Source organism: Bubalus bubalis, chromosome 11 (genome assembly GCF_019923935.1).
Source record: "Bubalus bubalis isolate 160015118507 breed Murrah chromosome 11, NDDB_SH_1, whole genome shotgun sequence".
Classification (NCBI taxonomy): Eukaryota; Metazoa; Chordata; class Mammalia; order Artiodactyla; family Bovidae; genus Bubalus; species Bubalus bubalis.
In genome coordinates, this window is record NC_059167.1 from 88,935,230 (window position 1) to 88,957,799 (window position 22,570).

The window sequence follows — 22,570 nt, forward strand, 5'->3', positions numbered from 1 at the left end:
GGAAAACAGATGGCCATGCTTACTTTGTTATCTAACATAGTGACCTCTAAATATTTAAAAAACATATCATAATCCCCCTCGCTCCCCAAAAATATCACTCCATACTACAGCTCATATTCTTCCTGATGGCTGGGAGTAAGAAAGAAATAGACACAAATAATGTCCTGTTGATGTTTTCCTTACTCAAGTGTAAGCTTGTCATAGGCAGGGACCATCTCAAGTTTATCTCCACATCCTCCCCCACTTCCCGGAATACTGACTCAGACATGGGAGCGGCCAATACCTACGAATCCACAAAATCCCATCCTGTAATATTTGATTAGGAACTGTGAGCAAGGGGCTGTCTTCAACACGTACTGAGCCCAATCATTCAACTCCTGGGTGCAAGGAGCAAGTTCGAAGGTTCCAAATGGCTCCTAAGTTCGAAGGTCAAGTGGCTCCTTGGTTCCTAACGTTCAGCCATAGCCCTAAGCCAGCCCCACGTCCACTACCCAGTGTCCTGCAGACTCCTTCTCTTTCCTGCCTTTGTGCAGAACTCCTCTAATCGAGGTTAACAAGAGAAAGGAGAGGATGGGTGCTTGCAAGTGAGTTGGGTTCCAATGGGCCACACAAGAATGGTGCTCTGAGCTGCAACTGAGAGAAAAGAGGACAGGAGATGCTGAAATGGAGAGGATGTTAAAGCTACCACTCTTGCACCCCTGGTCTGTCCCCAGAAGCCTGAGAAAGAAATGTTACGGTGAGACCAGCCTGGCAAAGTCCAGGCAGATAGCAGGAGGAGGCCACACCAAAAGAACAGATGCACAGAAAGGTATGTGTCAGACCTTATGTTTGGTTCGAGTCCGCCACTTTCCTCTGGACTTGGTGCTCTAACAGAAGAAAGCCTGAATTTCCTTCCAAACAAATAAGGTCTTAAGCTTGGTCCAGCCCTCAACAAGTGGGCCACAGCATGGGTCCCATTGGTAGAAATACAAATTATCAGTGTCCATCAGAAGAGTCATTTTTAAGTGTGCCTGGGTCCTTCTCCCTGATAGAACATACACACACCTTCTCTGCCTCTCGTTGGCAAATGCTATCACTCCATTCTTATAAACTGGCCAGGAAGATACCTGCAGCTGGACTCAGGTACTTAAGAAGGATAGTAGATGACAGGGAGGATGCTATTACACAACTCATCGAAGTTCTGACCATCCTGCCAGACCTCAGAGAATCCTGATAGCCCCTCTACTGGTGTATCTAAATCAGGCTCTTACCACTGCTTTGGCACCAGTCTCTTTGACATTCTTGAAACCAGTAAGCCTGTATCACTCCAGCTCTCTTGATCACTGAGACAAGTTAGAGCCGGAGTAACAGAAGAACGCGTGCAGTCTGGTGGGCTCCAATACACAGCTCTAACTGCTAAACAGTCCTGCTGCGGCTCACGACCTTGTATTAGCCAAAACAAGCTGGAGAAAATCTCCTTAGACAAAGGGTTCCTTACACTGTGAAGTCCAGATCTTGTAGGGTACTTTTAAGCACCCAGGGCCCCACCGCACACCCACAGTGGGACAGCTAGGTGAAACATTTCCCTTTGTCAGTTTTCCAAAGACCTCATTATAAAAAGCTGTGAGGAGAGAGCAGACAATTTGACAAGCAACCCCACAACCTATGGGACTCAGAGACACACCGCTATCACCCGTGTGAGGCCAGCTAGCCACCTCCCCAAGACGTGGCCTTTAGTTTTCTGCCCACGAGCAAAACAGCAGCCGCTGTTGCCAAGGGAGACAAGGTGACCCAGAGGCGTGGGCACAAAATCCAAGGATGGAAATCCACTTTGTCTGGATCCACCCAAGTAACGGGGTTTCCCTAACTGAAAAAGATGGAAAAAAATGTGCCTCAGCATTAGGTCCTTGCCAGGCAGGTAGAAGATGGCTCAGTCCTCACAGAGCCATGGGAAGGCTGAGTTAACTTGAACTCTCAGGAACATCAAAAGTGTCCATATGCCCCAGGCTGCGGAAAACACTGGAAGAGGAAAAGGCAGGCCACGGCTATGCTTTCCCAGAGGGCAAACTCCTACCAAGGCAAGGGGGAGCCAGGCCTCTCCTCCAGGCTGTCACCAGCCCAAAGAATGCTGGCAACCTTACTACCAAAGGTCCCAGGGCCCACCCCTGTAGCCATCAGCAAAGAATGTATTCAGAGCCTTCAAAATGAAGAGGAGCCATGGTAAGCAGAAGGGGCACACTTGGTCAGAATGGCATGTTTTGCTATGCCAAGCCTTTTCACCTCTCTCCTCCAGAGTTTTCTCAACTTTGAAAATGGGATCAGTCTTAGGCCTAATTAATTGCCTTATCTATTTTCCAGGAGTTTCTTTTTCTTGATCTCCTAAAAGCATATGAAAGTCCTTTGTAAATTGTGCAACAATTCATGCAGCTGTTCGTTTTATACTGGATACTGATTTTTTTTTCTGTCTCAAAACATAAAAAAGCACTTGTCCTCAGCACCCTCAGGCAGGTAAGAAGGCAGGTTCTCCCCAGGAGGGAGAAGTATGACATTCATACACCCTACTCCCTACCCCTCACCTAAAGTAATAAAGAAGGAAGAACCGTGGCTGAGACCAGGACCTAGGGCTCCCTGACCATCACATCACACCACCTCCTCTGAAGTCAATTCTGGCTCCCCATCATACCCCAGAACACACTTCCCAGACAGCACACCACCTTCCTTCCCGCTTTATTGACTGGATCCACCCAGTTTTGAAAAAAAAAAAAAAATTATTATTTTTCAAGTCAGCACTCCCACCATATGTGGCATTTATTTCCAGAGGAGGCCGGCTCTGGGTTTCCGTGGACAGATGTTGCTTTGTGCCTGCCTGACACGGCCAGTGTACAGCTGCCCCGAGCAGGTGGCCAAGGACGGAGTCCACTTCTGGCCCGGCATCAAGAGGGACAATTTACGTGGAGCTCTGGCCCCGGGGACCCTCTGCTCATTCCTCCGCAGCCAGGGACCCCTACTCACACACACAAACTCAGTACACAAGACGTTCAAAGGAGGCTAAGAGGGAGACACAGAAAGCTAAGATACCTCCCCCCTCAACACATCCCAATTTCCAGCCAGGCGCAGCTAAGCTAAGAGAAGGCCGTGGGGAGTGGAGAGAAGTCACTGACCCCTTCTATCAGCCATCTGTGAGCTCCTGCCAGACCTAGCTAGCGCGAAGTGGAGGATAAAGGAGGTCCAGACAGATGGCAAAGCGCTTTGGGAAGGAGGGCTCCGTAGGAATGCGAGGGCCGATGCGAGGCCCACTTTGGGGTGCGTTTTGTTATCTCCTCGGCTCCAAACCCCCCTCCTTTCGGCACCCACCCGCAATCTCAGACTGAAAGAAGGGCAAAAAACAGTCGGGGGAGGCGGGGGAGAAGACCCCACTCTCCGCCACTTATCTCTCTCATTTGAAAGTCAGAGCACTGCACTGCAACTAAAGTGCGTGTGTGCGGAGGGGGCGGGAGACTGGCACAACCGAATCTAAAAATACTCGATAAAAATGCTAATCCCGAAGGCAAAGAGAGAACGAAGAAGGAATCTGTCAATCACGAGGCTCCCGCTCCTCACCCACAGCCCCAGCTGTACGGACTGCATTCCTGTCGAGAAGGAAAGAAGTGGGGGGACAGGAATGAAGAAAAGAAAGGGAGAGACACCACCACCTCTACGAGCGCGGGCCGCGGGGGCGGGAGGCGGCGGCGGAGGAGGGGCTCGGGCCCGCGGAGCTGAACAAAGCGGGCCTCAAGTTCTATCCCGCAGCTCCCCGGGGTGTGGGGGGGCCATCCTGCAGCACCCCCTTTCCCGGAGGTGAAAAGCCAATGCGGGGTCTGGGAGAGCGAGTGCCGCGTGGAAGTCCCAGGCTCTGAATCTTTGCAATTCTAGAAAAGGTTTTGTTTGGGGTCCCCCTCACCCGCTTCCTGCCTGCGTTCCCACCCCTCGTATACACACACACACACAATCCCTCCGGCTCCAATCCCACCAGGCCGGCCCCGCCACGCTATGGGGCTGGGCGGGCGCGCCCCAAGGTCCCTCCAGCCCCCACCTGGGGATGGTGATGCACTTGGTGTTGACGTTCTGCGTGGTGATGGCTTTCTCCAGCTCGTCCAGCTGCCCCGTCTTCTTGAGCTTCTTGACCAAACTCTTGACTGCCTTCTCGCACCACTTCTCCTCCTGCCCGTTCTGCTCGCCCTTTTTCCAGCCCAGCAGGCGCTTCACGATCGGGGGAGTGAAAGGCAGGATGGACGACATGGTTGGGGAGGGCGCGCGAGCTGCGAGGAGCGCCCCCGGCGGGGCTGGGCGCGGCGGGACGCCGGGGGCGCAGCGAGGAGCTCAGCCCGGGCCGGCCGCGGCCGCCCAAACTTCGCTTCAACTCTCGGCGAACTTGCTGGTTCTCCGGGCCCGGCCGCGGCGCGGCAGCCGGCGGGGCTCGGCGCGCGGCCCTGCGCCCCGGGCGTCTCCCACGGCGGGGAGAAGGACGGCGGGGCTGCGGGCAGGCAGTAGCGAAGCGGGATCGGGAAGGCCGGGGACGCGGGGCGGAGGCGGCGGCCGCGGGGACCAGAGTGGCAGAAGAAAGTTTGGGTTTCCGCACGGGGTGGCTGTTTGGGTGCCGCCTCCAGGAAGGAAAGTCCAACCCCCAGCCAAACTTTGCTCGCCTCGCTCGCTTTGATGCGCAGATCCCTCCGCCTCGGCAGCCTCGCCTCCCCGCTGCCCTCCTCCTTCCCAGCTCGCTCGCTAGCTGGGCCGGGCCGGGGCGTGCGCCGCGCTCCTGCTCCCGCCCGCTCCCAGTCTGTGTTTCATGCAAATCCGCGTGCAGCCTCCTTTCCAAGCGCTGTCACCGCCCCCTTGCCGCTGGGGCTCCCCGCCTCCTCCCCAGCGCCCTGCCGCCTCCTCCTGCGGGCGCCTTGCCCGCGCCCCCCCACTCCGCCTCCGGGAGGGCTCCTGGCCTTCCCCCCGCCCGGCGCGGAGCACTCCCACGTGGGCGACCTGGGACAGCGGCCGCCGGGGCTGGAGCGCGCAGGACCCCGCGCGGCCCCGACCTGAAGTCCAGCGGACGCCAGGAGGAAGTCGTGGGAACGAAGCGGCGAGAAGGGCCCCTGGCGGGAGGGCCGGGCTCGGGTCGTGGCGTCCGCTCTCGGAACCCACACTCAGGAAACTCAGCTGGAGTGGCGGGCCCGAGGGTTAGACTCGCATGAACGAACGAGAGCGGGCTGGCCACAGGCAGGCGGTGCGCTCCTGGGAGGACCCCGGCTAGAGGGAGGACTCGCGGAAGGTTGAGGCCCAGGAAGTCGGGGCGCGCACCAGGACGCTGGCGCGCCGATCCCGGTCAGGGGCCGTGGCGGCGCCCGGGGACTCGGGGGGCTGTTTTTATTCTCGCACCTGTGAGACCGTTCCAGTTTAGAGCCCCAGGGCCGGATTAGGGAGAGGCTCTCAGAAGTGCCGATTTGGGGACCCCAGTGACTCCCCGGATAATAGCTGGAGTCAGGGGTCCCTTGGGCCTTTGGGCATCAAGTGCCCCGCAGAAAATGGGCCTCAGAGTCATTCGTTTAAGCTCAGGAAGAAATGAATGGGGGAGCCTTAGAACTTATCTGTAGAGGAAAAGTTTCATTACAGGATGCTGGAATCCTATGGGAAACAAAGTATCCGAAATTCAACAGCCAGTAAATAGGAGAGAGAGTTTTGTTTTCAAAGCTGTGAACTCGCAAGAAGTGGAGCAAAAGGGCAGTCTTTGGGGACCTTATATATTCCAAATTAGCTTCGGTGGGAAGCAAAGGAACACCAGGATATCGGGCGTGCTCTGGAGCTTTTCTTTCCGCCAACGCAATTCAGGGGCGTCTACCCACAGACCGCTCACTCTGCGGTAGTCCGGAGTTACCCCAGGCCCCCAGGGCCTTTCTCCTGCAGCCCCTCCCCTACCAGACCTCTTAGCCTTTGTTTGTTTTTAACAGCAGGAAACTCCCTTGGTGAGAAAGAAGTGATCCGCAAACCCTCGAGCGGGTGGGGAGTTACAGAGCCCTGTGAGGTGTGGCCTAATCCACAAGTCAGCCCAGAAGCTGCAGGGGTCCCCGACTGGAAGGAGAGAAAGAGCTTTGGCAAGCCTGTCAGCTGCTGGGGCTGAGCCCAGGGCTCCCCTCCTAATTCCCTGCCTGCTTGGACCTTAAAGGAGAGTCCCCTGAACCCCAAATGGGGCTTAATGACCTGCTCCCCACTCCTGGCCAGTCCTCGGAACTAACCAGCAGCCACTATAATCTGGTTTCATTCCCTTCCTGTGGCTCTCATGGAAAAAGAGAAGGGAGGAAGGCAATAGACTTTTATTGATGGCTTTCTTCATTCCAGGTAGAATGAAGAAAGTGCTGCCCTCTTCACAGTGACTCTTGAACTAGATGTCCCTGATCTCCCATTTACAGCTGAAGTACCTGAGGCCCAGAGCTTATAATACTGGAGAGCTCTAGCTGCAGAGTTAGGATACAAACCAGTGATTTCTGAGGCCTCAGCCCACACTGCACCCAGCTAGCTGCCTTCTAGAGTTGCAGAGGTAGAAGGTGACATCACAGATGGAGCTCTGCAAAACCAAAGTTCTTTACACAGGTGCACTATTGTGATACTAGAAGAAATGTTTGCTCACCTGGAAAACGGGCTAGAGATAGCTTTCCTCGCAATCTGTTAGGGTGGTTGTGGGAGTCTGATGTAAAAAGCTTCGCCAACCATCAATACTCTAAAGGAATAGAGCCACACCTTGGGGCCGCTGTTAGTGCCATGGAGAAGGCTGCAAAGTGGGGAGCAGGGTTCAGTTAGACATGCACATCTACAGAGCACCTCCGTGTGCCGTCCTACTCATTTCTGAAAGTGCTGAAATGAAAGACTAAGCGCCCTAGCCTCACAACCTAAAGAAGCACCAAGGGGTAGGAGGTGTGTGCTTGTGAGAAACGGGCCCTTGTGTAAACCGTTCATATTAACCTGAACATTGCATCAGGTAGGTCCCACTGTTGAGAGGCATCCAGCAAAAAGACCTCAAGCTTCATCAATGACTGACCTGGCTTTTAATCTTGGCTCTCTCTACCCTTTCACCCCACCAAGCATCTATTCTCTCGGCTGTAAGAATGAAGCACACAGTTCTTATTATGAATCTAGAAAAGGTGTTAGAAAATCTCCCTCAGTGCAGAAGCCATGTGTGGTGAAGTGTAATGTACACTATGAAGGTGAGGAGCCTAAGAAAGATCTGAGTTTTGCAGGTAGTGGAAGGGCCTGGCATGTCCCCGAGCCTCTGAATCATGACATGTGAAGGGCCCCCTGGTCAGCCTTCTCGTTTTCCTGAAAGGAGGCAGTGACTAGTCAGCAGTCAGTGTGGCTGAAGCTTGCTGTCCTGCGTTTTCTTTGCTGGTCTCGGTAGTACAGCTGGTGCATGCAGAAAACAGGGCTGGCTCCACGTGTGAGGCCAACAAGTGCCTTGTCTGGGCGTTTCTTTGTCCTCTGGCCTCAGTTTCTCCACTAGAAGAGTTAGAGAAATCAGTCCAGTTTCATAAAACAGTGAGGAGGGCTAAGGAGCAGATTCCTCTGGGTGCCCGAGAACCCCACGTACTCCCTGACTTTGGCAGGTGAGTGGGTGGGCGGCTCTGGGTGGAGAGGAACTCTGCTCTAGTGCCTGTGCTCCTGGGGCCCAGCCAGGCCGGCTTCTGCAGAGGCTGTCCTTGGAAAGGAAACATCAGCCCAGTTAATTTTTCATCGGGGTAAGCACAAAGTTCAAGAGAGGTGGGATGGGGCCGGAGGCAGCGCCTCTGTTTTTCTGGGAATAGTTAGTCCTATGGGGGAGGAGCCTCACAAGCAGATTCGCCAAAAGATTTTCATGTGTTTGGCATGGCTCCCGGGTGAAACACTGGAAAGAAACAAACACCTGCCTTCAATTCTGATGATTTTTCTGTTAGCTAAAGGGTGTTTAATCAATAAGTGGTAAATCTCGAAAGAGCAAGAAAATTGTTCCTGTGTTCATTTTACACAGACATAAAGTGACATCTGGTGAAGGCAGGTGATTCACAACCTGGAGATGAGTCAGGATCTAGTGAGGACTAGAACTTTCAGCAGAATGCCCTCACCTGAGAGGGAGCCTCTGTGTGCAGCTAGCCCTCTTTCTTTAGCACTTAACACATGTGAGTTCTCTTTGTGGTACCAAATGGACCTGAGTTAAAATGTCTAGTCTCCTCTTTCCAGCTGTGTGACTTCAGGCGAGTCCCTTAACTCTGTGCATCAGTTTCCTTATAGAATGGGAATAATAATAATCTACCTGTTAAGATTACTGTAAGGAATCAAATAACACATGCAGAGAGCTTTCTACAAGCACTCAGAACATTTTCAATACACTTGGATATAGTTGGTGCTCAGTGTAGAGTACTATGCACAAATGAGAAGCAATGAGTTCTGTGTACAGGAGAAAAAATGGCTGTATCTTAAAAACAGTTCAAGGTGAAGATAGCAACACAGATGCTATGTTACTTGTGTAAAAAGTTACATAGGCACAAAACAACTATGTATTTTGAAAGAAGTCATATAAACAAAAAGATACACACTGAATCACTTCACACCCTTTAGGATGGCTACTCTTAAAAAAGGAGAAAATAGTAAGTGCAGGTGAGGATATGGAGAAATTAGGACCCTTGGGCAATGCTAGTGGTAAGGTAAAATGGATGCAGTGTTGTGGAAAACGGTATGGTGGTTCCTCACAAAAGTTAACATGGAATTACCACATCATCCAGCGATTTCGCTTCTGAGTGTATACGCCAAAAGAAGTGAAAGCAGAGATTCCACAGATATTTGTACAGCCATGTCCATAGCAGCATTATGTGATAGTCAAGAGGTGGATATAACTTTAGTGTCTATTGATGGATGAATGCATTAACAAAATATGGTCTATACGTACAATAGAATATTATTCAGCCTTAAAAATGAAAGAAACCCTGTCACATGCTACAATGAGCATGAACCTTGAAGACCCTGTGCTAATTGAAATAAGCCAGTCACAAAAGGACAAACACCATATGATTCCATTTACACTAAGTATGTAGAACTGTCAAATTCTTTGAGACAGAAAATAGAATGGTGGTTGCCAGGGCCTAGGGGGAGGAAGGGAATTAATGGGTACAGCATTTGAGATGGGAGATGAAAAAGTTTTGGAGATGGATGGTAATGATGATTGTACAACCATGTCACAGAACTGTATACTTCAAAATGGTTAAAATGATAAATTTTGTTACCTATATTTTATCATAATTAAAAAATAGAAAAAATACACATTGAACACAATAGAATAGGTGTTTGAGGGTAAACGTATAGGAATTGGAGGGGAGACTAGAGGGGGAAAATAAATACATCCATGGGTGTGTAATGATGAAGTACTGCGTGGTGCTGAGGAATCTGTTAACCTCACTCTACACGTAAGCTGCAATAGTACAATGTACTCAGCACAGGGTAGTCAGTAGCCTGACTATTCTCTAGTTCGCTCGACAGTCAGTCTTTGGGACTTCCCTGGTGGTCCAGTGGTTAAGACTCCACAATCCAGAGGGCACCAATTCTGTCCCTGGTCAGGGAGCTAAGATCTTGCATGGCACATCCAGTCAGTCAATCAGTAAAAAGACAAAACATCTAAACCACTACAAAATAAACCAGGACAGAGCCTTTGCTTCCCAGCACCTTCCCACCAATGATGGTGATCTCTCATATTTGGAGAACCCAGTCAAAATTATTTAAAATGCCTGCCCCAGGGCCACCCCCAGGAACCTGCAGCCTCGGATGCTGCCCCCACCTGACAGCTGAGAGTGTGGGGACCAATACCCTTTGCAGGTCTGTTCTAGGCCAGCCTCTGGGCAGAGACTTCCAGGATAGGATCTTGTTTGAAATTCTCGGTCCCCAAAAATGATTTCTATTGTTGCTTAGGATGGACCACAGACTGAAGAATTTAAGTTGCTATTGTCCAAACTGGATGGCTGACCCCTGACTGCCAGCCCAGGATGGACCCTCTGTCTCCAGAACCCCCAGACTAAGGTTCCTAGGGTTGATTACAGACAGTCCCTGGGGAAAGGGAGCTGGAACAGAAGGAGTTGGGTGTAGAGAAGTTGGAGTGTAGGATTTGAGTGTTGGGTCTAAGGAAGGTAAGGTGAGAGGCCAGGTCTGACAGGAGGAGATTTGGGGGTGGGGACTGGACTCGGGGGTGGGCATTGCTATCTTCCGCTGGGTACAGACTGAGGCACGGGGCCAGGGCTTCGAGGGAGGACAAGGATGGGCCTGTGGGCAGGCGGCTGGAGCCCAGGGCAGGGTTCACAGAGCTATTTTCCTGAAGAAGCTCCTTCCCAGTGTCCAGAAATTGTAGGCCTGGGAGTCAGGGGCCAGGAGAAGATCCTGGTAGGAGTACAGTTGTGTGTGTGACTGTGTGTGTACTTGATTATACCACCTGTGTACGTGCTGGTGTGTTGATCACTGTGTTTACACAGATGTTGTTGAGATTCAGATGTGTGTGTGCTAAATGTCTCTGTCCACCCATGCCTCTGAGATCTGTCTTGTTCAGATCACATTATTTCACAGCGCCCAGCCCCATATGTTTAAGTGAAATGGGTATGTGTGGTGTGACTTTTCCCCCTGGGTTCATGTGTTTCTGTGTCTTTGTCTTTGTGCCGAGTATGAGTGTATATTTGCAGAGGTCACTGTGTTTTCTCTTTCCTATTTTCTGGGATAATAAGAGTCACAAATGTGGCCTTGGCTCAGGCCCAGGATTTCCCTCGGTCCAGAGTTCAGTTTACAATGTGGCCCTAAAGCAGCGATTGTTGGCCCATATAATTGCATTTATTTTTAAAAGCACATGTGCATATAAACAACCAGCAAGGAGTGGTGTGCTGAAATAAAAATTCAGTTCTAGAAGAGCAGTGAGACTGTATGCCCTTAAATTACTTTTTAATATATTGGCGAGCTATTTTTACACTATAAGTGAATGGAAGATACTATATCAAAGTTACACCTCAATTTAAACAAAGATTTTAAAGAAAGACAGCAATGTGCAGGGTGAAAGCACAGTTGGGTTTATCCAGGGCAGGGAATGTGGACCCTGGAGGGAATGAGGCAGGGGTGGTTTGGACTGTCTGCTCGGGTCTAAGAGGGTGACTGATGCTTGGGGCAGTGGGTAGGGTGGTTTGTTAGTGCTTTTGTGTAGTCAAACATGGGCCATGTTAAAAGAGAAACAGAGTCCTCATTTCTCAAAACAACACACATATATCTAGAATCTTCTGTCCCTTAGATACACCCCAGCATCTGGAAACAAACCTCCTGGGGTTGACTCAGACCTTGAAGGAATAAAACGGGAAAAGCTGTCCCTCTCCCAAGCAATTCAGTCTGACCAGAGGGAGGGACACCAGCTTCAAGACATGAGTTAGGCTGCTGTTGCTGTTTTAAAGCCCACATACTCTAGGATTCCATTTCTCTGAACTGCCCAGAATAGGCCAATCTACAGTGGCAGAGGTAGATCACAGGTTGCTGGGGGCCTGGTAGAGGGTGGGCTGGGAGTGCCTTCCAAGGGGTCCAGAGTTTCTTTCTGGGGGAATGAAAATATTCTGAAGTTGACTATTGTGATGGCTGCACAGCTCTTTGAATATATTAAACCCCACTGGCTTGTTCATTTCTAAGTGGGTGAATGGTATAAGTGAATTACAGCTCAATAAAGACGTCTTTAAACGTAATAATAAAGGCTAACACATACTGACGTCTCACGAATGCTAGGCCTTGCTCTCAGTGCTTCAGATGAATGAGATTAACTCATTTAGTTTCTGCAGCTGCCTGTGGCTGGTGTCATTACCCTGCCCTTTCCAGAAGAGGACACTGAGACATGATGAGGTGACATTCAGAGACTGGCCTTGCTCGGACAAGCCAAGATACCGGCTGGACAGTCCTTGTTCTTAACCATGATGAGGACAAACAATGACCACAGACTAGAGATAATCACACTGCAACCCCCTGATTTGTCACTAAATATATCATGAACATCTTTTTCTATTACTCCACTATTTTGAATGCCTTTTGAGCAGCCTGTCACATGGGTCTATCATAATGTATGAAGCCAGTTTTCCACAAGTGGACATTTAAGTAGCTCCCAGTTTTATTCAGCATTATAAAAGTGATGCTGTAAACACTTTTGTACATATGCATTTGTGTGTCTGATTATTTTCTTACAGTAAGTCCCTAGAAGGAGAATGGCTACTTATGGAGTCATTACCAAATGGCCCCCTGAAAAGCTACTGTACCAGCTTATCCTCATCCTAACAGCTTTATAAAGTGAGACTGAATCTGGGGCAGAATTTTTCTTGTCATCTGACTTAGTCATCAATAGCTCCACTCAAGGGAGCTTCAGCTTTTGCTGTGACATTTTTTGTTTTCTTCTGAAATCAAAAAGTGAAAAAGGGTCTCTAGTGAAAGATCTCTGAGTACAGGGCAGAGGAATCACAGGGCGGTGTTATTGGCAGGCAATACGAGGAAACACTTTTCAATCTTTTCCACCTGCCCTCTCATAGGTGCTGGTGTTCCCCGGGGCCAGGCACTTGCTTCTTTCCTTTGACTTCTCTCCCTGTGTAACCCTGATGTTGGAAAAGACCCTGATTCTGGGAAAGACTGAAGGCAAAAGGAGAAGGGGACAGGAAGAGATGAGATGGTAGATAGCATCACTCACTCAATGGACATGAGTTTGAGCAAATTCTGGGAAGTAGTGGAGGACAGGAGTGGTGTCCTGCAGTCCATGGGGTCTCAAAGAGAGGGACATGACTTAGCAACTAAACAAAAACAACAACCCTGGGTGATCTTATTCTGCTTGAGTCTTGCCTGATCTTTAAAAACTGGCCCCAAAATCTAAATATCCAACCCAACCCCTCTCCTGAGCTCAAGTCTCAAACTGTCACCTGGAATTAGAGGCCCACAGTCATCTCAAGTTCATGTTCAGAACTGAGCTCGTCAGCTTTCTTCGTGAACCTGCTTCTCAGCCCTCCATCCTCAGGGGCATCACCATTGTCTCCAATAATCCAGTAACCTGGGAACTCCTCCCCTCTTTCACCCCTATATCCAATCTGCCACCAAACCCTTTAGGATCTGCCTCCCATCACCCAGCCTCCATCTTAATTCAGGCCCCTATCACTGCCCACCACCAATTATTACAATTATTTTCTAATTGTCTTCCTTCTCTACTTGCAGCCAGAGTGAGCATTCCAGAAGTGTAAATTGCATCTACATTTCCCTGCTTTGTAAAAAAATGCTTTCGGTAATTTATAAAGAATGCTTTCAATTGTCTACAGCGGTGCTGTCCAGTAGAAATATATGCGAGTGACCCATGTAATTTTAAATGTTATTGAGGCTACGTTATTTTTTAAAAAGGAAAAATAAACAGGTGAAGTTAATATATTTGATGTAACCCAACATAGGACTCAGTGGTAAAGAATCTACCTTAAATGCAGGAGACACAGAAGATGGGGGTTCGATCCCTGGGTCAGGAAGATCCCCTGGAGGAGGAAATGACAATCCACTCTAGTATTCTTGCCTGGGAAATCCCATGGACAAAGGAGCCCCGGTGGGCTATGGTGGGCAAAGAGTTTAACATGACTGAAGCAACGTAGCATGCACGCAACCCAACATATCCAGTATATCATTTTAACATGTAAACACTATAAAAATTATCTCTGTATTCTTTTTTTGTGCAGTCTTTGAAATCTGTTGTGTGCTTTCTGCTTGCATCTCAGTTTGGACTGGTCACATTTCAAGTGCTCAGTAGCCATGTGTGGCTGCCCTGTTGGACAGCACGCTTCTAGAGAACAGAATCCATAGTGTTTCATATGGAGTGAAGGCGCTGAGTGATGGGGCCAGTCTTCTGCAGCCTCAACTCTCTTGCTTCACCCGCATCGCATCCTTTCTCCAGGCACATCACAAACATCCCTGGGCCTTTCCACCACAGTGTCTTTGCTCACACCACTCCTTCTTGACTTTGGTGTCCTCTCCATCCCTCCCATCTCCACATCCCACCCCTTCAACTAGCTGAACACTCCTTCCATCCAAGTCTAGGTTGGAGCAGCACCCACTTCACGAAGCCTTTCCTCCTCTATCCTGTTCAGACCTCTAAGCTCATACTTAGGGCTTATTCATGCATTTATCTGTTTATTTATTAAAGGTTATTGTTAAAAGATTGTGGAACAGTTATTGTGGTTTTGGACCATGAGTTTTAAGTCATTATGGGTGAGACACATCTTTATGAATCAAAACAGAAACCATTACAAGCAACACATTTTCGCCAATGAGAAATAAGTTGATTTATTCCTGTCGTATAAAAATCCCTGCTTCGGAGTTCAGTGAACTCTTGGAGAGCATTTTCTGCCTCCTGCTGTTTGTGGAAGCGTTTTCCCTGCAGAAAGTTACTGAGATACTTGAAGAAGTGGTAGTCGGTTGGCAAGAGGTCAGGTGAATATGGTGGATGAGGCAAAGCTTCATAGCCCATTTCATTCAACTTCGAAGCGTTGGTTGTGTGACATGCCATTGGACGTCGTTGTGGAGAAGAATTGGGCCATTTTTGTTGACCAGTGCTGGCTTCAGGCATTGCAGTTTTTGGTACATCTCATCGATTTGCTGAGCATACGTCTCAGAAGTAATGGTTTCACTGGGATTCAGAAAGCTGTAGTGGATCAGACCAGCAGCAGACCACCATACAGTGACCATCACCTTTTTTCAGTGCAAGTTTGGCCTTGGAAAGTGCTTTGGAGCTTCTTCTTGGTCCAACTACTGAGCTGGTCATTGCCAGTTGTCATATAAAATCCACTTTTTGCCTCGCATCACAATCCATCAAGAAATGGTTTGTTGTTGTGTAGAATAAGAGAAGATGACGCTTCAAAATGACAATTTTTTTTTTTTTGATTTGTGGTCAGCTCGTGAGGCACCCACTCATCAAGTTTTTTTACCTTTCTAATTTGGACAGGGAGGCCTGGCGTGCTGCAGTCCATGGGGCTGCAAAGAGTTGGACATGACTGAGCGACTGAACTGAAATGAATTTGCTTCAAATGCTGAACAACCAGAGAATGGTCGATGTTGTCACCTTCTGATGGCCAGCCACTGTGCTCATCTTCAAGACTCTTGTCTCCTTTGCAAAACTTCTTGAACCACCACTGCGCTGTACATCCATTAGCAGTTCCTGAGCCAAATGCATTGTTGATGTTGTGAGTTGTCTCTGCTGCTTTACAAAACATTTTGAACTCAAATAAGAAAACTGCTCAAATTTGCTTTTTGTCTAATATCATTTACCTAATCTAAAATAAACAGAAAATAATAAGTCATTAGCAAAAAAAAATGAAAGAAATGTGCATTAAAATGATGTATAACATAATCACATTTATTTAAGAAAGTATCCCAATATCAAGCAGCAAATTTCAACAATTACTTTTGCACCAATCTTAATAATTCATTATAGTAGATTTTAAATGCCTTGAAGATCAAAGACCTTGTCATATTTTTCTCACCCCAACACCTGTGCTTGAGCCCACTGAAAGTACTCAATAAAAGTTTGGTGATGGATTGAATTAATAGTCAGGCAATTGAGGCCCAGAAAGATTAAATGATGTGCCCATGGTCTCATAACTAAAATGTAGAATCCTGACTTACACTGCAGACTCTCAGCCCCATGCTCGTTTGGCCACTGGATTAGGGGATGTCAGAAAGCCAATCTGTAGGAAATGCGTGGGAGGATTTACGTGAAGATTGGCTTGAGGTGCCAATTGCTAAAATCCAGGCAACCTGGACCCCAATCCTGTAGTTCCTGGTATGGATTCATCTTCCATTGCACTGTATTTTACTGCCTCCAAACAATTACTAGGAAATGTCAGGGGCCAAAAGGAACATAGGGACAGTATGCTTTATGATGGTGAACTCCTGATCTGGACCAGCCCCACCCACAGAGGAAAAGACTGGTTGTGACTTGGGGAGGAATTCTCTATGAAGGGCTTGAAACCTGGTTAAGTGGCAGAAGAACTGACTGACTGGAGTGCTGGGGTTGGGAATGGTGGAGAGTTTGGTTCTATCAATGGACCTGCTCTAGCTTGTATTGTATTATTATTTACATCCCCACTCTCAGTTTCCTCGTCTGTGAAAGGAAGGGATTGGAGTGGCCTTGGGTTTAAATACAAGACTCAAACACCCTTGTTTGCACGCATGGCAGACGTCATGGCAGAATGGCTTTCTGAGTTCTTTTCTGCCTTGGGATCCTTCTTTAAACTCTGCCACGGAGCTGCCATTCCTCCAGTTGGAGCCTGTTTGCCTCTGTGCCTCTTGTAGCTCTGACCTTCTAATTCACTGATAAAGACGCATCCTCTGGTCTCTGGGAATCCCCTAACTCGATGCAAATGACTGTGGGAGGAAAACACCTCGACTCCTTGTCAGCTTCAATCAACAGCTAAACTCTCGGGGCCCCTTCCTGCCAAGGCCGCCCAGGAGGCCCAGGAGAGAAGCCAAGGAGAGGGGGTGAAAGATGGAAGGGGCGTGCATTTGTCAGCCTGCTGGGCCCCATGCCTCAGCTTCCATCGTAGGCACCTTTGTTCAGGACGATGGGTGGAAAAAACGCCTCCAGGAGAGCCTGGCCTCCTGCCCTTGGGTAGCAGGTAGGTTAATTCAAGAGCCAGAAAAGACAAGTGCTGTTCCCACTGACTTGAATACACAGATCAGAACTCATCTGTCTAATTAACAGGTATGTCACCAAGTGTCTAGGATACTGCCTGACACAAAGCAGTCTTCCCATAAATATTTGATGGAATGAAGGAAAATAATGAGCGTACACAAACACTAACTATCCTACAGTTTAGCTAGCAAGGGTGGAGGTAAAGTCCCAACCAGCATGGACTCATATTTTTACAGGTCGCTCTCTACTCCCCTCAGATTTTTCCAAGTGAGGCCACATTACCTTAATGTCTAAAACACACACAATTATACACTCCCTCTCAAACTCAAACCCCACTGGCCGTGGTTTTGTGGTGTGTCACACCTTCATTAAGTGTATTTTTGCCTCCAATGTTATTTTTTAAGCAGAGCTGGTTTTAAGTAGGAAAGCATACCCATATCATGCATCTGCCTGGGGCTGTATCAGGAAACTCTAAAACCCCTTTATGGAACTGCGTCTTCTGTGAAGCCGTGGGTTCCAGGCCCAGCATTCTAGCCATTCACTTCAGGGCTAGCAGTTGATCCTTCTGTGAGAAACTTGTCCGTAAAGGACAGTCAGCATCAGGGCTCAGTTAGCACCTGGGTAAGTGTGGGGATCCCAAACTTGGATATTTTTTTGAAGTCTTTATTGAACTTGTTACAATATTGCTTCTGATTTATGTTTTGGATTTTTGGCGGCAAGGCATATGGGATCTTAGTTCTCTGACTAGGGATTGAACCCTTACCCACTGGAAGGCAAAGTCTTAACCATTGGACTCCAAAGAAGACCCCTGGACTCAGATATTAATTAGGAGAGGGAACAACACGTTTTAATTTTGCTGTCCCTTTAAGCTGGAGCTAAGGAGGGTGGATGAGTCCACACACATTGTCCTCCTATGCCTCCTCCCCGTGCATGTGTGTGTAGGTGTGTGTGTGCACATGTATGCCCCAGCTAGGCTGGCACAGACTCTCTGCCCACACCTCACACAGTACAGCTTAGACTTAGTTCTCTTTAGGAAGCGAGCACACATCATTCAATTCAGAATATGGGGCTTGAGCACCCACTATGTGTAAGACCCTCCTGGCAGATAGGGGAACCCAGGAGGCAGAGCAAGAAGGGGCTTAAGACCACTGCAAAGCACCCTCCCCCTCCTGCCCCTCTTGCAGCTAAGGAGAAAAATTCAACTTTCTTGCATTCACGCAGGATTTTAAAAGCAGAATTTCTAGAAAAAGCTACTTTTGAGTTCAGCACACATGGATGGGAGGCACATTATCAAGTCTAGACTATTTTTGCCCGAATGTGGTATGTGGAGACTGAATCTCTCAGGGTGTCTCAGGGTCTTGTCCCAGCCCTGTCCTCATGCAAGGCGATGAGAAAAGGCCCCCAGGACAAGGACTGCACCATGCAATAGCCACAGCCTCTCCAACCTAGGGCCCATCATTCTGAAGCTGGTAAAGAGGACAAAGGGGTCCCTGTGACCACACAGCCCGGGTACCACAGTCCAGAGTCCTGGAGAGAAGTCAAATGTAGTTCCCATGTTCCATGGGACCAATATACTCCAGTCTGGGACTAGAAGCAGCACCTGAGAAACATTCTGCTGAAACCAGGATTTCTTGAACTAGGAGTCAAGGACTAAGGTTCCTTTCCCAGCATCTCCAGGAATTCTATTAAGACCTTATGTCCAAGGGTCCTCTGCAAATGCAAACCCCACTTCCGAGGTTTATGATCCACTCCCCATCTACCTTGAGCACATCACAGAGCTCCTCTGCGATTCAGGCCTTCACTACAAGATGAGGTAATGAACTCACCTGACAGAGTAGATGTGAAGGCCTTCCCAGGTGGCAGTAGTAGTAAAGAACCTGCCTGCAAATGCAAGCGATATAAGAGATGCAGGTTCAATCCCTGGGTCAGGAAGATCCCCTGGAGGAAGGCATGGCAACCCACTCCAGTCTTCTTGCCTGGAGAATCCCATGGGCAGGGAAGCCTGGCAGGCTACAGTCCATAGGGTGGCAAACAGTCAGACACGACTGAACCGACTTAGCACACACACAGCACACACTTGGTGGTGGGCCAACAGAAGCCAACTTTTAGCATCTTCTCTCTTTCCCACACTTGAGTACCTGGGACAGTCATAACAACAAAGGTGATTTGCCAGACACTGTATCTTCTTTTACATAACAGCTCCTGAGCCCCTCCCTCCCCTGATCCCAGGGTCTTCCTGTGAAAGAACCAGCTCCAGAAGCTGAAGGAGTTTAGTTAAACCAGATGTTGTGGCTCAGATCACGAATTTCTTACAGCAAAAATCAGATTTAAATTGAAGAAAGTAGGGAAAACCACTAGACCATTCAGGTATGACCTAAATCAAATCCCTTACGATTTTACAGTGGAAGCAACAAATATTCAAGGGATAAGATTTGATAGACAATGTGCCTGAAGAACTATAGACGGAGGATTGCGACATTGTACAGGAGGTGCTGATCAAGACCATCCCCAAGAAAAAGAAATGCATTAATGCAAAATGGTTGTCTGAGGAGGCCTTACAAATAGCTGAGAAAAGAAGAGAAGCTAAAGGCAAAGGAGATAAGGAAAGATATACCTTTTATGTCAAAGATATATATTTGAATGCAGAGTTCCAAAGAATAAAAAGGAGAGATAAGAAAGTCTTCCTCAGTGATCAATGCAAAGAAATAGAGGAAACAATAGAATGGGAAAGACTAGAGATCTCTCCAATAAAATTAGAGATACCAAGGGAACATTTCATGCAAAGATGGGCACAATAAAGGACAGAAATGGTATGGACCTAACAGAAGCAGAAGATATTAAGAAGAGGTGGCATGAATAATCAGAACTATGCAAAAAAGATCTTCCTGACCCAGATAACCATGATCACTCACCTAGAGACAGACATCCTGGAGTGCAAAGTCAAGTGGGCCTTAGTAAGCATCACTACAAACAAATCTAGTGGAGATGATGGAGTTCCAGTTGAGCTATTTCAAACCCTAAAAGATGATGCTGTGAAAGTGCTGTACTTAATATGTCAACAAATTTGGAAAACTCAGCAGTGGCCACAGGACTGGAAAAGGTCAGTTTTCATTTCAATCCCAAAGAAAGGCAATGCCAAAGAATGTTCATCTACCACACAATTACACACATCTCACATGCTAACAAAGTAATGCTCAAAATTCTCCAAGCAAGGCTTCAACAGTACGTGAACCTCCAGATGTTCAAGCTGGATTTAGAAAAGGCAGAGAAACTGGAGATCCAATTGCCAACATCCATTGGATCATAGAAAAAGCAAGAGAGTTCCAGAAAAACATGTACTTCTGCTTTATTGACTATGACAAAGCCTTTGACTGTGTGGAGCACAACAAATGGTGGAAAATTCTTAAAGAGATGGGACTACCAGGCCACCTTACCTGCCTCCTGAGAAATCTGTGTGCAGGTCAAGAAGTAACAGTTAGAACTGGACACGGAACAGCGGACTGGTTCCAAATTGGGAAAGGAGTACATCAAGGCTGTATATTGTCACTCTGCTTATTTAACTTATATGCAGAGTACATCATGACAAATGCTGAGCTGGATGAAGCACAAGCTAGAATCAAGATTGTCGGGAGAAACATCAATAACCTCAGACATGCAGATGACACCACCCTTATGGCAGAAAGTGAAGAGGAACTAAAGAGCCTCTTGATGATGTTGAAAGAGGAGAGTGAAAAAGTTGGCTTAAAAGTCAACATTCAAAAAACGAAGATCATGGAATCTGGTCCCACCACTTCATGGCAAATAGATAGGGAAACAATGGAAAAAGTGACATACTGTATTTTCCTGGGCTCCAAAATCACTTCAGATGGTGACTGCTTGCTCCTTGGAGGAAAACCTATGACCAACCTAGACAGCATATTAAAAAGCAGAGATATTACTTTGCCAACAAAGGTCTATCTAGTTAAAGCTATGATTTTTCCAGTAGTCATGTATGGATGTGAAAGTTGGACTAGAAAGAAAGCTGAGCACCAAAGAATTGATGCTTTTGAACTGTGGTGTTGGAGAAGATTCTTGAGAGTCTCCCTTGGACTGCAAGGAGATCAAACCAGTCAATGGTAAAGGAAATCAGTCCTGAATATTCATTGGAAGGACTGATGCTGAAGCTGAAACTCCAAAACTTTGGCCACCTGATGAGAAGAACTGACTCACTGGAAAAGACCCTGATGCTGGGAAAGATTGAAGGCAAGAGGAAAAGGGGACAACAGAGGATGAGATGGTTGGATGGCATCACCGACTCGATGAACATGAGTTTGAGCTGGCTCCAGGAGTTGGTGATGGACAGGGAGGCCTGGCCTGCTGCAGTCCATGGGGTCTCGAAGAGTTGGACATGACTGAGTGATGGAACTGAACTGATTTCAGCACCCATTTCACAAAAGGCCTGAGGATAAAGCAAAGCTTTCCTACCCTCTTCCCTTAAAAAGCTGGTGGGACTTCCCTGGCAGTCCAGTGGTTAAGATTCTGTGCTTCCAATGCAGGGGGGCATGGGTTTGATTCCTGGTGGGGGAACAAAGATCCCACATGCTGCATGGCACAGCCAAAAAAAAAATGAATAAAATAACAATAAGAATAATAAAATTTTTTTTAAAGAAATACTTGAAAAAAAGAAGAAGCTGGCAGGAAAAGGTGGACACGACGGGAGACAGGGTCCTGGGCCCTTGGAGCTCACTGGCCCTCTGCCCTGGGCACAGATTAGTGCTGCCCATCCTTCATGGGGCCCACAGGGTGTAGGACCAGGTGCAAAAGTGTTCCCCAGGCTTGAGGTGGAGGGGGCACGCTCAAAAGAGTAGGTTTTGAATTCCACTGCTGCTGCTGCTGCAACCTGGGTCTAAAACTCCTTCCTCTTGCCCATTCATTTCCCAGGTTAAGACGTGGTTCCAGTGTGAACTAATTTCCCCATCTGTGGAACACGCTATTGCAAATAACTTACTCATGAGTAATGCGGCCATGTTTGTGCAGAGTTTATTTAGATAAGAAAAACAACTCCAGGCCTCACGGGAGGGGCTGCTCAGCCGCTCAGAGCCAACCCGTTTCCTGGGCCTGCCAGGGAGGGTGAGGCCTTCAGGCTGCAGGAGGCTGGACTTGGAGGGCTTCCGAGAAGCCGGCCTGTCCCCAGATGCCTCCGGGCCCTGCACCAGGAGTGAAGGTGAGGGAAGGAGCAGAGCGGGTCGGGGAAGCAGAGCTGGGCGGCGAACACAGCTTAGTTGCTCTACAGTGTTTGGCCTTGGGTGAGATACTTCCACCCTCTTACCACTAGTCTCCCCGTCTTTGAAAAAAGGTGGGGTGCATCCACCCACAGAAGGATGTGGAGAGTACTCAGAAACTGCGGAGGGTAACGCACAGGTTACTTATTAACTGATGTCTGGATTAAGGCCGTGTTTTCAGGCCACACATGCTCGTGGAACGGGCCCAATGCCAGGATTCAAAGGCCTGGGTCCAAGTTTCAAATCTGCCACCTACCAATCATGTGACCTCAGGTTTCTTCACCTCCCTAAGCCTCAGTATTCACCTCTGTGAAGCTGGTAACCCTGAAAGCTCCAGGTTGATTTGAAGGGAAAGACAGATATTTTTGTCCTATATGAACAAAGAATCTGAAAAAGAATGGATATATGTGTATAAGTAACTGAATCACTTTGCTATACACTTGAAACACACAACATCGTAAATCAACTATACTCCAATATAAAATAAGAATGTTTAATTTTTTTAAACAAATTTCTTTTTTTTTTTAATAGTCCTTATTGAATTTGTTATAATATTGTTTCAGTTTTTTGGCCATGAGGCATGTGGGATTTTAGCTCCACAGTCAGGGATTGAACCCACACCTCCTGTACTGGAAGG

The 22,570-nt window shown here is 48.0% G+C and overlaps 1 protein-coding gene and 1 long non-coding RNA gene across 2 annotated transcripts in view; one reads left to right on the forward strand and one right to left on the reverse strand.

Moving 5' to 3' along the window:
* SMAD3 (SMAD family member 3) overlaps positions 1-4,778 on the reverse strand; it is a 126,919-nt gene extending 122,141 nt beyond the window's left edge. The window contains exon 1 of the mRNA XM_006050229.4: positions 4,052-4,778. Within this exon, the coding sequence (XP_006050291.1) occupies positions 4,052-4,257 (206 nt within the window). The 5' untranslated portion in view covers positions 4,258-4,778. The remainder of the gene's footprint in view (positions 1-4,051) is intronic.
* Positions 4,779-4,993: 215 nt separating this feature from the next.
* LOC123464707 lies at positions 4,994-15,284 on the forward strand. Its single transcript, XR_006639751.1, has 2 exons — positions 4,994-5,331; positions 14,984-15,284. It is a non-coding gene; the product is annotated as an uncharacterized LOC123464707 (long non-coding RNA).
* Positions 15,285-22,570: the final 7,286 nt, after the last annotated feature.